General features: G+C 48.5%; 1 protein-coding gene across 1 annotated transcript in view; it reads right to left on the bottom strand.

The window, feature by feature from the left end:
- crocc (ciliary rootlet coiled-coil, rootletin) overlaps nucleotides 1–13,535 on the bottom strand; it is a 108,175-nt gene extending 94,640 nt beyond the window's left edge. Inside the window, exons 1-3 of the mRNA XM_078239017.1 lie at nucleotides 13,430–13,535; nucleotides 11,425–11,566; nucleotides 10,034–10,182 (exon numbers count right to left, since the gene is read on the bottom strand). Of these exons, the coding sequence (XP_078095143.1) occupies nucleotides 10,034–10,182; nucleotides 11,425–11,566; nucleotides 13,430–13,489 (351 nt within the window). The 5' untranslated portion in view covers nucleotides 13,490–13,535. The remainder of the gene's footprint in view (nucleotides 1–10,033; nucleotides 10,183–11,424; nucleotides 11,567–13,429) is intronic.
- Nucleotides 13,536–15,487: the final 1,952 nt, after the last annotated feature.

The following is a 15,487-nucleotide window of genomic DNA, read 5'->3' as shown; positions in this document are numbered from 1 at the left end:
CATTCATTTGTGGGACATGGGTGTCATTGGCTGACCAGCATTTATTGCCCATCCCTAGTTACCCTTGAGCTGAGTGGGCAATTGAGAGTCAACCACATTGCTGTGGCTCTGGAGTCACATGTAGGCCAGACCAGGTAAGGATGGCAGATTTCCTTCCCTAAAGGACATTAGTGAACCAGCTGGGTTTTTTCGACAATGGTTTCATGGTCATCAGTAGATTCTTAATTCAAGATTTTTTTTTCACTGAATTCTAATTCCACTATCTGGGATTCGAACCCGGGTCCCCAGAACATTAGCTGAGTTTCTGGATTAATAGTCTAGCAATAATACCACTAGGCCATCGCCTCCCCTAATGTGACTCCAAATCCACAGCAATGTGGTTGACTCTTAACTGCCCTCCGAAATGGCCTAGCAAACCACTCAGTTCAGGGGCAATTAGGGATGAGCAATGAATGCTGGCTCAGTTAGTGATGCCCACATCCCATCAAGGAATTTAAACAAAAAAGGGATTCACTCCATCATGTGAACATAATTCAGTAGGATCCTTACACAGCAACACAGTCAGGCTCCACCCTGTACTCAACCAATGTTCCTACATGGACTTTCTGACAGGGGTTCAGGAACCAGAAAGAGAATTGGTAACCTAGGCAGATCGCTCCTCTCTCTAACCCGGGAGTGCAGACGTTAATCATTGTGGCGCCTCTAACTAATTATAGGGATTTTATTCTATTCATGTGGGACTGAGGGTGACACTGGCTGGGCCAGCATTTATTGCCCATCCCTAATTGCCTTTGAACTGAATGGCTTGCTAATACATTGCTAGGCCATTTCAAAGGGCATTTAAGAGTCAACCACATTGCTGTGAATCTGGAGTCACAGGTAGGCCAGACCGGGTAAAGGTGGCAGATTTTTTCAAGGGCATTATTGAACCAGTTGGGTTTTTACAACAATTGGCAATGGTTTCACAAGGCTTTTGATTCTAGAATTTATTGGATTCAAATTTCATCCCCAGAGCATTACTGCAATCTCTGGATTACTAGTCCAGTGACAATGCCACCATACCACTGCCTAACCCTGTCCTGGTCTGTATGGTTTCACACCACACTACGTGAGACAATGCTTTAACCAACTGAACCTCTGGAATTATAACTAATTCTCAGGACTGACACACACTGCACTGAGCTTCGCAATCCTGGCTCCTCTCTTAGTCAGGTAACAATCGGAGGTTGGGGAATGGTCCAGGTAACTGTGCGTTAGCATGGAAACTTCACAGTAAAGCACAGGGTTAACAGTCAGATATGGCCAAATAATTGCAATTGTGGAGATCAGAGAAAATGCATCAGAAAAAGACACAGCAAGCAAGGCTGTGGATGGAAGGGTAACTGGGGAAAGGGAATTAATGTTAAGGGGTAAAAGCAAATTAGTGCGGATGCTGGAATCTGAACCCAAAACAGCAAATGCTGGAAAATCTCAGCAGGTCTGGCAGCATCTGTGAGGAGAGAAAAGAGCTGACACTGAGTCCAGATGACCCTTTGTCAAAGCTGCCAATATTAAAGGGTAAGTAAATATTAAAAATTAAACTGATTGTCAACACAGTTTCCGAATGGATTGATAGGTCACTTTAGAATAAAGCTCTGCAAAGCAAGTTCCATTGTTAGGTATAGTACTAGACGTTTGTGTGTCGGTTAGAACCACATTACAGACTGACTCATACCCCTGTCACTGGTGGACTCACTCTCTCGTTACACTGACACACCTATCGCTGCCGGACCCACGCTAGCAGATGTAATCCAGTAAACTCAGGTTTCCCTAGCAACACCCAGCGCACAGTTCTCCATTTCAAATCCAGCTACTTGCCCGCTTAACCCTCTTCTTCACATCCAGGCTCGGGGTGGATGATTGTGAGGGTTCAGGCTGCTCCTGGTGCGAGTCTGGGGGAGGGGGGAGAGATTCGGACATATTTGTAAAGCTACAGCAAAGCTCTCTAGTGTTTTAAAAACTCTGCTCGTCTCTATGGTAACTGCTTAGGCAGGCAATCCCTTGGTGTTGCTCGAGTTGTAAACAGGTTGACAAACTTAACCTCCCAGCTGCTACCTGACCACGCTAGAGACTACTACTACTGTGCTAGGCCCAGTCCTTGTCTGGCTCAGTTACTGAGCCAGATGGCACTAACACTCCACTTTAAGAGTTTAAAAGTCCTCCATGATAAACGTTCCTCCTCCTCCACACCCCCCCACCCCGAAGGTGTTGTTTGCTGTGGAGTTTACGGTTCTACATGCACCATTTTGGGGACATGGTTGTACAGTGGTAATGTCACTAGCCTAGTAATGCAGAGGCCCAGACTAATGCTCTGGGGACAGGAGTTCAAATCCTATCAGGGCAAGCTGGTGGAATTTAAATTCAATTAATAAATCTGGAATGTAAAGCTAGTCTCAGTAATGGTGACCATACAACTACCAATTGTAAAACCCGATTTGGTTCACGAATGATCTCTAGGGGAGGAAATCTGTGTCCTTACCCAGTGTGGCCTACATGAGACTCCCGCTCCATAACAATGCGGTTGACTCTTAACTGCTCCCAAGGGCAAAAGGGATGGGCAACAGGCTGGTCTTGCCAGCGATGCTCACATCCCACGAAAGAATAAATAAAACCCAAGTGATCATTCATTTCCCCATGCAGGTCTCCAGGCCTCTGGCCATTTTTCAACCATTATGGAGCAACCCAGGCTGAAAATGTGTCACTTTGTGATTCACCTGATGCCTCTTACTGAAGGGAGAGCCCGGGGGGCATAAAAGGTGCCCACCCATACGTGAATGACCCTGGGCAAATGACACGCCAGTGAGTGAGACATCGGTGTTCCTGCCACTTGCCTGGCGTGGGAGCTCGACTCAGGGAGCTGCTCAATGTTGTTCAGCATTCACTCGTCAGCAGAGGAAGCCTTGAAAGATATCGCTGCGGAGGAGCTTACAGAAGCACCCAGAGGGGGCAACCGCGAACAAACTCCAGCAGCAGAAATAAAAACAATATTATTTTCCTCGGGCAGCTTTGGGACCTCCTCCTTCCCCATGAAGTAGAAGGTCCCCACATGGCTCCCCCACTCCCTCCCCACTCTCTCTGCAGCAGAAGTGTCTGCCTCCCAGCCTGGCTCCAAATCCTTCCTTGAAGAATCCTCCCCTCAGCTTGCAAATGATACCGGCACCAGAGGGATGGTTCATTTCCGTGGCAGAGAGAAGTTGCCCCCCCCTACCCCCTCCCATACGGAAAACCTTGGCCCGAGTCTCGGCACCACATCACAGTGGAGTCTAATCCAGATTACAGTGGTAGGGCTGGGGGAATCATAGAATCGCTACATTGAAGGAGGAGGCCATTCAGCCCATCGAGTCTGCAATGACCACAATCCCACGCAGGCCCAATTCCCATAACCCCCCATATTTACCCTGCTAATCCCCCTGACACTAGGGTCAATTTACTATGGCCAATCAACTTAACCTGCACATCTCTGGACTGTGGGAGGAAACCGGAGCACCCGGAGAAAACCCACGCGGACAAGGGGAGAATGTGCAAACTCCACACAGACAGTGACTCAAGGCCGGAATCGAACCCGGGTCCCTGGCGCTGTGAGGCAGCAGTGCTAACCACTGTGCCACCTGAAGACTGAATCACAATCAGGAGCAAAACCCTTGCTGAATTTCCCCTCCCGCTTCTAGGCTGAGGTTTTCCGCCTCTGCCGTGCCAGGACCCACCGCAGAGGGTGCGGCAGGCCAGAGAAAAGACAAAAACAGAAAATGCTGGAAAATCTAAGCAGATCTGACAGCATCAGTGGGGAGAGAATAGAGCCAACATTGAGTCTAGATGACCCTTCGCCAGAGAAAAGACCACTGACTTTCTGCGGGGCCTCAAAACCCTAGATTCACCAAGGTTAAAAGCCAAAGCTGGAGTCAACAATTGTATAGCCTCTGAACAGATACTCAAGGGTCAAACTTGAGACCTTCCTGTTCCAATTGGCTCAAGTTACTCACTGGATAAACTTGATGAGCCATTCAGAAAGGGGCAACGTCAATATGTTTTCTTCTTGCTACTGCTCAATTTTCTCTCATTTCCTATCCTTACTTCCTTTGGGTTTCTCCCGTTAATCTTCTTCCTGAAGGCACTAGAGTTTGGTACCACTGTAGTGGCTTGATATCTGGTTATGAGGAAAATCTGGGACAGGTCCCGCAAAGTGCAAATGCTCGTTGTGCAAACCCACACCGACTGTGGTGCCTGGGCCCCAACGGGTCAAGGAAGCCCCAGTTTCGACACTGACCAATTGTTTCCGCTGGTCGGGAATCTAAAAGGGGGGCCGAATGTTTTGGACTGAGATGAGAAGAAAATACTGCACTCCCAAGGGTTGTGAATCTTTGAAATTCTCTATCCCCGAGGGTTGTGGATGCTCCATCATTGAATATAGTTAAGGCTGGGATTGATGGAATTTTGGTCTCTCAGGGAATGAAGGGATATGAGGAGCGGATGGGAAAGTGGGGTTAAAGCCCAAGGTTAGCCACGATCGTATTGAATGGTGGAGCAGGGCTCGGTGGGCCTTGTGATCCCCTCCTGCTCCAATATGTTCATGTTTTATGTTTATTTATAAGTGTCACAAGTAGGCTTACATTAACACTGCAATGAAGTTACTGTGAAAATCCCCTAGTCGCCACGCTCCGGCGCCTGGGGGAGAATTTAGCATGGCCAATGCAGCTAACCAGCACGTCTTTTGGGCCGTGCGCAGAAACCGGAGCACCCGGAGGAAACTCACGCAAACACGGGGAGAACGGGCAGACTCCGCACAGACAGTGACCCAAGCCGGGAATCGAACCCGGGTCCCTGATGCTGTGAGGCAGCAGTGCTAACCACCGTGCCGCCCTATAATATCTAAGTTGTAGCCCAACAACCGTCAGGACAGAGTGTCTCCCATCTGTGCCGAATTCTTGCCAAGATTCAATTCATGAATAGCTCTGTTCCATGTTTAGAGAAATACCCCAGCCACGCTATGGTTAAACTGCTAACACATGCAGCAATCTGTTAGAAATTCAAGATCTGACTTTTCCAAATGCCACAGAGACGGCAAAACTATGGTTCCCGCAGACTGTACAGGGGTAGGGGGGGAGCACACTCGCAATTATTTTTGTCAACTCATGCCCCCTGTCCCTGCAGGCCCAGATGGTGAGCTTGTTTAATATCACTGTCTTCTAGAAATTTCCATACCAATAAGACTCCACCATTCACTGGAACGTCAGTGGCCTCCCTGAGTGGCTGCAGCCATGGCAACCAAGCTAAGGATTGTGTTGTTCTTGTAATGTGAAAAGCCTGGCCTGGGGGGTGGGGAGGTGTGGCTGATGTAGGAACTGGAAGGAAGTCAACTGATTGCTGGGAAATACTCATAAAGCCAGGATAAAGCAAAGGGTTCGCAGCTCTCTGACAGCCTGAGGGAGGGGATTAAAGGGAATTAATATCCTCAAACTCACTGTCTACCAGGCTGCAGGGAACAGAGAAAGAGACAATCAATTATTTCCTCAGGTAAAGGAAATTAATTTACAGAGTGACAGGGATTGAGTGGGGGAATCCCCATTGCCCTGGAATGCTCTATGGGGGGCCAGTATGACCTTGAAGGGTCAAATGGCCTCTTTCTGTGCCGTAATGACTCTATGGCTAGTTTTCATAAGTAAGCTACTGCATGTTTTTTTTCGAAGCACTTCTGAACTCAAACCCTGCTGTCATTTTCTTCAGGGTCTTTTTTTTTTCGCTTGGTCCAATTTCCTTCCCTCCGTGGAGGATGAGAATCGTCAGGTTCCATAGGCCGCAGCCACCCTCTGATACCCATCCAAGTGGCCATTCCCCGTGCGCTTCCTTGCATTTACCAAATAAACTAAATCAACAAACTGTGCGATAAATTAAAGATGCAGTTCCTTAAAGGGACACTGCATCAAAATAAACAGGATTTCAAAGAAAACTTAAAACATCAAAACAAAATAAAAGGGGTTGATAACGAACCCCAGTCCCTGCACCGCCCGCTGGGTATGGAAGGCTTCAAATGTGCGAGCAGACTGTGTGTGAGTGTGAGAGAGAGTGTGAGAGAGTGTGAGAGAATGTGAGAGAGAGTGTGAGTGTGAGAGAGAGAGAGTGTGAGAGACAGTGTGAGTGTGAGAGACAGTGTGAGTGTGAGAGAGGGAGAGTGTGAGAGAGGGAGAGTGTGAGAGAGGGAGAGTGTGAGAGAGGGAGAGTGTGAGAGAGGGAGAGTGTGAGAGAGGGAGAGTGTGAGAGAGGGAGAGTGTGAGAGAGGGAGAGTGTGAGAGAGGGAGAGTGTGAGAGAGCGAGAGTGTGAGAGAGCGAGAGTGTGAGAGAGCGAGAGTGTGAGAGAGCGAGAGTGTGAGAGAGCGAGAGTGTGAGCGAGCGAGAGTGTGAGCGAGCGAGAGTGTGAGCGAGCGAGAGTGTGAGCGAGCGAGAGTGTGAGCGAGCGAGAGTGTGAGCGAGCGAGAGTGTGAGAGCGAGAGTGTGAGAGCGAGAGTGTGAGAGCGAGAGTGTGAGAGCGAGAGTGTGAGAGCGAGAGTGTGAGAGCGAGAGTGTGAGAGCGAGAGTGTGAGAGCGAGAGTGTGAGAGTGTGAGAGCGAGAGTGTGAGAGCGAGAGTGTGAGAGCGAGAGTGTGAGAGCGAGAGTGTGAGAGCGAGAGTGTGAGAGCGAGAGTGTGAGAGCGAGAGTGTAAGAGCGAGCGTGTGAGAGCGAGAGTGTGAGAGCGAGAGTGTGACAGCGAGAGTGTGAGAGCGAGAGTGTGAGAGCGAGAGTGTGAGAGCGAGAGTGTGAGAGCGAGAGTGTGAGAGCGAGAGTGTGAGAGCGAGAGTGTGAGAGAGAGTGTGAGAGAGAGAGAGTGAGAGAGAGAGAGAGAGTGAGTGTGAGAGAGAGTGTGAGAGTGAGAGTGTGAGAGAGAGTGTGAGAAAGAGTGTGAGAGAGAGTGACTGTGAGAGAGTGTGACTGTGAGAGAGTGTGACTGTGAGAGTGACTGTGACTGTGAGAGAGTGTGAGTGTGTGCTGACCATAACGATGGGCAGGATATTACATCAAGACAGGCATTGCAGTGAAACCCCAATCATGCCCTCACTTGATGCCCGCACGGAGGTACTTCGTGGCAGACGTTCTGAAATAAGTATTGGGGCAGAGACTGGGCTGACTCCCCCACTCCCTAATCAATCCATAAGCAGTGGGTCAGAGCAGCGTGGAATGTTTTTGTACAGGTAGAGATTGAGGCAGAGAACATTACGTGTTTTTAAAGAAAACTGGATATATATTTGAAAGTGAGGGGTGAAAGTGAGGCAGCGGGATTAGTTTGGCATTGCTCCAGAAAAACATTTCAGCACAGATATGGGCTGAATGGTCTTCTATGCTGAAAATTGCTATAGTTTAAGCTCAGATCAGGGGCGGCACGGTGGCACAGTGGTTAGCACACTACCTTACAGCTCCAGGGACCTGGGTTCAATTCCCGGCTTGGGTCACTGTCCGTTTGCACATTCTCCCCGTGTCCGCGTGGGTTTCCTCCGGGTGCTCCGGTTTCCCCCCACAATCCAAAATGTGCGGATTAGGTGCATTGGCCATGCTAAATTGCCCCTTGGTGTCCTGGGATGCGTAGATTAGAGGTATTAGCGGGATAAATTTGCGGGGTTATGGGGATAGGACCTAGGTGGGATTGTTCTTGGTGCAAACCCGATGGGCCGAATGGCTTCCTTCTGCACTGTAGGGATTCTATGATAAATGGGTTTAAAGTCTCACTTTGTATTTGAGAGCCCGCTTGCTCAAATCAGAACCACTTCAACTTTTATGGAAATATTTTATTGCTTGGTCTCTACAATTTGTGTTTGGGATACGGAGACTTGATGCAAGTCCACTGCATCAGCCGAGACTCCCCTAGTCTGTACGGCTCAATACCCCACTGTTCAACACAGCAACCAACAGAGCTCAGTGGGAAACTCGAAAGTGAAACCTGAGGCTTCCAGGTAGTCAGGCCTGTGACACATTGCAGTAGCGCAGAATGTGAGGTGTTGCAAGCGTATCACAGGCCTTAAATTGGAAACAATCTGCGATGCCGAATCTCGGGTCCATTCTGAGGCGTGTTTAGACATGCCAATGAGTTACTCAAAAGGAGAGGCAAGTCCAGGCAGGCCAACTGCTCCTGAGCCGCTGCCTCCACTCACCACAGTCCTGAAACATAAGCACATTCCTCACAGGAGATGAATCCGTGGCAGCAGCTTAAACACAGCTTGCAATCCCAAACAAGGTGCCTTGTGCCAAGTCATGGGGCAATCACATCAATGGGGAGTACAACAGGCTACTTTCTACAATCGGAGTCAACTGAAGGAAAAACCAGGCTGACGGGGCATAAATACACTTTGAGAGTTTGGTTCTCACCTATAGGAAGGAAAAATTAAATTCTTTAAGAGCTCAGGACATCCCAAAGCAGTCTACAGACAATGAAGCACTTTTGGCAATGCAACCACTTGTCTTTAAAGTTTATTTATTATTGTCACAAGTAGCCTTACATTAACATTGCAATGAAGTTACTGTGAAAACCCCTAGTCGCCACACTCCGGCGCCTGTTCGGATACACTGAGGGAGAATTTAGCACGGGCAATTCACCTAACTAGCACATTTTTGAACTGTGGGAGGAACCCGGAGCACCCGGAGGAATCCCACACAGACACGGGGAGAACGTGCAAACTCCACACAGACAGTGACCCAAGCCGGGAATCGAACCTGTGCCCCACGAGCTATGAGGCAGCACTGCTAACCACTGTGCCACTGTGCCGCCCCCTAACACATTACAACAAGCCAGGCAGCCAATATGTGCTCAGCAAAACTCCACAAACAGCGATGGTGATAATGACCAGATAATGTTTCTTTTGGTCGAGGGATAAATATTCAAAGATAAATATTCAAAGTCCAAAGATGTGCAGGTTAGGTGGATTGGCCATGCTAAATGGACCCTTAGCGTCAGGGCAATGTGCAGGGTGAATACGTCGGCTTACAGGGATAGGGGGGATAGGGCCTGGGTGGGATTGTTGTCGGTCCAGGCCTGATGGGCTGAATGGCCTCCTTCTGCACTGTAGGATTCTATGATTCTATGAAATATTGGTCAGAACACTGGGGGATAAGACCCCTTGCTCTTCTTTGAAATAAATAGTGCCATGGGATCTTTTACATCCACCTGCTGAAACAGATATGGCCTTGGTTTACCATATCTGCCAAAGGGCAGCACCTTCAACAGGGCAGCACTCCCTCAGTGAGATGTCATCTTAAATGTTCTGAAGTGGGACTTGAACCACATCCTTCTGAGGCGAGTGTGAAACACACTGAGCCACATCTGACAGTGTGTACCATCTACAGGACCCAATGCAGCCATGTGCTACGGCTTCTTTGGCAGCCCCTTTTAAATGCATGCCCTCCACCACCAAGAAGGGCAAGGGCGGCACCATCTCCAAGTTCCCCTCCAGGTCTCACACTGTCCTGACTTAGACATATGACTTGACTCTGGATGCTCCGGTTTCCTCCCACAGTCCAAAGATGTGCAGGTTAGATAGATTGGTCATGTAAATTGTCCCTTAGTGTCAGGGGGATTAGGATGGTAAATATATGGGGTTACAGGAATAGGACCTGGGTGGGATTGTTGTTGTTGGCCACCTTCTGCACTGTAGGGATTCTATGATTCTAAGGTCTGTAACCGCACTATCACTGGGTCAAAACCCTGGAACTCTCCAGCAAACTATGGATTCCTGCACCACATGGATTGCACCAGTTCAGGAAAGTAGCCCACCACCAACTAACAGAGCATGAACCCGCTGTTCAGTGTCACCGTGAAACAATCACATAAATGCCTTGATGACAGTAGGTCAGAGATTTGGTATTCCTTGCACTGAATATTTTGAAATAACATTGCCTAATCCGGCCTAACCCGTCTCCAGTACAAAGTCGTGACTTTCAGGCCACATCAACCCACAGGTGTTTTTGGGTCACTTACCCGCTCACTGATGGCGTTGTATTTAATTGCCAGCTCATCTCGCTCGGCCCGGCTCTGAGCCAGGAGATCCTCCACACGGGATAACTCCTGCTGCAAAATACAATTCTCTTCCTGAAGAGGCAGCACAGACGTCATCTCCAGGGGTGATGCTACAGCAGAGGGAACCAGGAAAACATCAAAACCCTGCAAAAACTAGCTACTTCTAGCAAGATTGGATACTCAACAACATTAATACATTCTGAAATGTGTAACTGTGGTTAAGAATAACTCACTACGTTGCTGCACAGAGTGGCTGCTTATTCAATGGAATAAAGCTCATTCCCTGTGTAACATATAATGTTATTGCTTATTCAGCAGGGTAAGGATCACTCCTCCAGTTATTGTGTATTTAACAGGGTAAGAATCACTCCCCAAGATATTGTTCATTTAGCAGGGTAAGGGTCACTCCCTGAGTTACTGGTCGGAATTTTGTCGCCCAGCCCGCCACAGGAATCGGAACGGGCAAGAGGTGGAACATGGAAAGATCCGTTGACCTTGGGTGGGATTTTACGGTTTTGGGACGAGCAAGGCCATAAGATCCCACCCACTGTGTATTCAGCAGGGTAAGGATCACCTCTCCAGTTACTGTGCATTCAGCAGGGGAAGGATTGCTATTCAGTTACTGTTTATTTGGCAAGATAAGGGTCACTCCCTGAGTTACTGTGTATTCAGCAGGGGAAGGATCACTTTCTGAGTTACTGTGTATTCAGCAGTGCAAGGGTCACTCCCTGAGTTATTGTGTATTCAGCAAGATAAGCTTCACTCCCTGAGTTACTGTGTATTCAGCAGGGTAAGGATCACTCCCTGAGTTACTGTGTATTCAGCCGGGTAAGGGTCACTCCCCGAGTTACCGTGTATTCAGCAGGGTAAGGATCACTCCCTGAGTTACTGTGTATTCAGCAGGGGAAGGATTGCCATTCAGTTACTGTGTATTCAGCAGGGTAAGGGTCACTCCCTGAGTTACTGTGTATTCAGCAGGGTAAGGGTCACTCCGAGTTACTGTGTATTCAGCAGTGTAAGGGTCACTCTGAGTTACTGTGTATTCAGTAGGGTAAGAATCACTCCCTGAGTTACTGCGTATTCAGCAGTGTAAGGGTCACTCCGAGTTACTGTGTATTCAGCAGAGTAAGGATCACTCCCCGAGTTACCGTATATTCAGCAGGGTTAGGGTCACTCCGAGTTACTGTGTATTCAGCAGTGTAAGGATCACCCCTTCAGTTTTTGTTTATTTAGCAGGATAAGGGTCACTCCATGGCTTTACGGCTGTGGAAATACTGTTACTTACAGTTGGAATGAGTCTCAGTGAGGGGTGGGCTTTCATTCTGATGGCTCTTCTTCCTCCCTGTCCTTACCTGATTTCTCTTCCTGTGTTAGGTTTTTGGTAACGATTTCTCGTATTTTGGCTGGAAGACAAGTCAAGGGTGAATCCTCAGTATCTCCTCGAAATAAAACTCCTTTCCGGTTCTCTGCACTCTGCACCGTGCTCTGTAATGTCTGCCAAAGAGATGGGGAGAGACATGTCAAAGCGACGCACCAGGGAAACCCCTAGGTGAATTCACAAACAATCTGGAATTGCTGCCCTCCAGAAAGTTGTTGTTAAATCCAACATGGAGGTGTGTACTCGGGCTTAATCGAACTCAATTCCCTCCATGCAACTGAGTCCCTGAAAGGACCCAAACAAATATCAAACCATTCTTCCCTCGATTACTCACGTTGTTACATGGATCACAAAATCCCTACAGTGCAGGAGGAGGCCATTCAGCCCATCAAGCCTGCACCGACAACAATCCCACCCATTCCCCATAACCCCACACATATTTACCTTGCCAATCCCTCAGACACTAAGGGGCAATTTAGCATGGCCAATCCCCCTGACCTGCACATCTTTGGTCTGTGGGAGTAAAACCGGAGCACCCGGAGGAAACCCACGCAGACATGGGAAGAACGTGCAACCTCCACACAGACAGTCACCCAAGGCCGGAATTGAACCCGGCCCCCGCGCTGTGAGACAGCAGTGCTGCCCACTGTGCCGTCCTTGGTGTAACACGGGACACACCCCAGGATCACAGGTTTGCTCTTGGTCTGTGCTGAATTAGCAGATCTGGACCAGAGAGGGGGGGACAACAGGCCAGGGTGCCAGCTACATGCTGTCTTGTTATGAAAAGTGCTGTTAGTGGATGAGACCCTAAGAGCATAATATATAGGAGCAGAATTAGGCCATTTGGCCCATTTAGTCTGCACCAGCCACAAACCCACCAAGGCTCTGTCCCCACTACCCCATGCATTTACCCTAGCTAGTCCCCCTGACACTAAGGGGAAATTTAGAAAGGTCAATCCACCTAACCTGCACATCTTTGGACTGTGGGAGGAAACCGGAGCACCCGGAGGAAACCCACACAGACACGGGGAGATGGTGCAAACTCCACATAGACAGTGACCCAAGTCGAGCATTGAACCCAGGTCCCTGGTGCTGTAAGGCAGCAGCGCTAACCACTGTGCCATCGTGCTGCCATTCTCCCACTTTTTCCCCATAACCTTTGATCCCCTTACCAATCAAGAACCTATCAATCTCTGTCTTAAATACACTCAATGGCCTGCCCTCCACAGCCTTCTGTGGCAATGAATTCCATAGATTCCCCACCCTTTGGCTGAAGAAATTCCTCCTCCAAGGAAGATTTGACAGTTTTCTCCCTCCAGTCGGAGTCCTCTTGATACTCACTGTGTGGGTTCACATGAAGAATAGCCACTTGGATCAGACATATAGAAAATAAATGACTGGAAAAGGGTCCGTTTGATAGGATCCAGTATTCAGGATCCATCAAATCACATTCATTTTCCTTCTAAAATAAAGTATTTATCTAACTTTCTTCCCTCTTGAGTTAGTGAATAATATCATCCCCACTGACTCTTTTGTCAGTGTTTTATCCATTCACCGTCTCCTGTGTACACTGAACTCCCCACTATCTTTCACTCTCCCATCTCCTACATTTACAGCAATGTCCTCTTGTACAATCTGCATTAAACAGACTGGCAGACTCTTTAAAAAAAAAGTTGTTGATGTCAGGTCAACCTCTGAGTCTTCCCTCCCGTGTAAATATCTCCCAGTCTGCAGGTGACTAGGGAAGGGCATCGCCTTCAGAACTTATAGCCTGGAGGAGTCAGAACTAAACCTGGGCTGAGAGAGAGAATGAAGCCGGTTCCTTTCCCCCCCAGCCGAGACCCCGAGGGAGGCTGAGCTGCCCTCAGCTAAACACATAGCAGGCAAAAAGAAATGGAAACTGTTCCAGCGCAACACTGTCTCATCTCTTTAAAAACTGACCGACTGGAAAACACTTGAGTTGAAAGCGGCTCACAAACCTGGATCACCGATTCCAGTTTGGAACCCTCCTCGGCTGCAAAGTCTCCACATGAGCTCATGGGAAGGTCAGGATAACACAAGAGGAACTTTCAAATGGAGTTTCCACTCTGCACCCTGGAGAACAGGTCAAGGTGGTGGTGGGGGGGGACTGGAGGGTGGCTTGCTCAGGCCACTCACTCCAGGAATGAATGAAGTGAAATTACAATCTAGCTGTGGGTCTCCTGGGAGGCCTGGAGGGTGCAGACTCTTCTTTCATTGCTGCTTCCTCTGTCTTTTGTTCTCTCTCTGTCTGTATCAATCTCTGCAAACACCTTCTGGAGTCTCCAACCTCAGTGCCTCGTCTGAGTGTGTTTATCATTAGACGATATTCTCCAATCTGTTGTTCCTTGTTATTCCCGCCCCCTGAGCTCCCAACAGTCAGACCCGGGATTAATTTAAATCCCCCCCCCTCCACAACTCCCAAACACAGACAGACACTGGAGGAGAGACAAGATTCACCCTCATGGAGCCCGAGAGGTCCTAGTGTCCGATGGGCATTGATTAAATGTCCGATAAACATCCAAGTGTAAAGTTCAGGAATGATTTGACCCAAACACAGACATGGATAACCTATGATTGCTCCTGAACCTGCCCAGACACACATCATTCAATGCAGCAACAGCGGCTTTTAACATCCCAAGGCCATCCCAAGACAATGTGAAAGAGAATTTCACACCAAGACATGCATCAGATGTAGAAATTTACCAACGTCTCTCCCCCAAAACCACAACCTAGACCATCACAGACCTTTCATCCCTGCATCAGTTGGTAACACTCCCACCTCTGAGTCCGAAAGCTCAAGTCTCACTCCAGGACTTGATCACATAAATCTAAGCAGACTTACTGCAGTACTGAGACAGTGCTTCACTATCACGGTCACCTTCGCTTGGATGAGACACTAAACTGAGACCCCGTTTGTCCTCCCAGGGTAGACATAAGAACATAAGAACATAAGAAAGGTCCCATAGCACTATTTCATAGAGAGCCGGGTTAGCACTGCTGCCTCACAGCTTCAGGGACCTGGGTTCGATTCCAGCCTTGGGTGACTGACTGTGTAGAGTTTGCACATTCTCCCTGTGTCTGCGTGGGTTTCCTCCCACAGTCCAAAGATGTGTGGGTTAGGTTGATTGGCCACGCTAAATTGCCCCTTAGTGTTAGGAGATTAGCAGGGATAGGGCCTGCGTGGGATTGTTGTCAGTGAAGACTTGACGGGCTGAATGGCCTCCTTCTGCACTGGAGGGATTCTATGCTTATTGGGAGCTTGCTGTGCACAAATTGATTGCCATGTTTCTGTACATTACAACAGTGACTGTACTTCAGAAAATTACATCATGGACTGTACAACGTCTGACCATGAAAAGCACAAAATAAATGCAAGTCTTTCTTTCTAACTCAACACAGGAGGAGGCTCTTCTTTTCCTAGGCCCCTTGGGATCAAGGAAGACTTGTTTCCACTCTAGGTGGCTGACAAGCTGAATACGCAGTCTGCAGACTCTGCCACACACGGGGCAGGTGATGTTTGAAGGGTTGGGTAGGTGAATCATTTGGAGGTTTGTGTGCTCTCTTTGAATCCTCAACGCTGCCTCTTCTTTCTCCTGATGAAGTCTCTCAATGTGCTCAGTGCCTTCCCAAATAAATCACCTGATGAAGGAGCAGCACTCTGAAAGCTTGTGATACCAAATAAACCTGTTGGACTTTAACCTGGTGTTGTGAGACTTCTTACTGTGCCCACCCTAGTCCAACGCTGGCATCTTCACATCATGGTTCCCAAATAAACCATCTCCATTTTGGTTACTCACAAGCCAGAGACTCGCATGAGATGTTTGATTTCTTCAGTGATGCTTTGAGGACATCCCCAAAGTGTTTCCCTTGTCCTGGCAGTGTCTTGCTGTGATCAAGTCCAGAGTAGAACAATTACTTCGGGAGTCTGGTGCCAGGCTTGCGAACGCCACGTCCTGTTCGTCGGAGCTGGTTTGGAGTGATTAGTGAGTGCCGCGATGCCGGGTATGTTGACCTGG

The sequence above is a fragment of the Mustelus asterias genome, chromosome 22 (assembly GCF_964213995.1).
Source record: "Mustelus asterias chromosome 22, sMusAst1.hap1.1, whole genome shotgun sequence".
In the NCBI taxonomy this organism is placed as follows: domain Eukaryota; kingdom Metazoa; phylum Chordata; class Chondrichthyes; order Carcharhiniformes; family Triakidae; genus Mustelus; species Mustelus asterias.
Note: the sequence above shows the minus strand (reverse complement) of the source record. Positions and strands in the feature narration are given on the sequence as shown.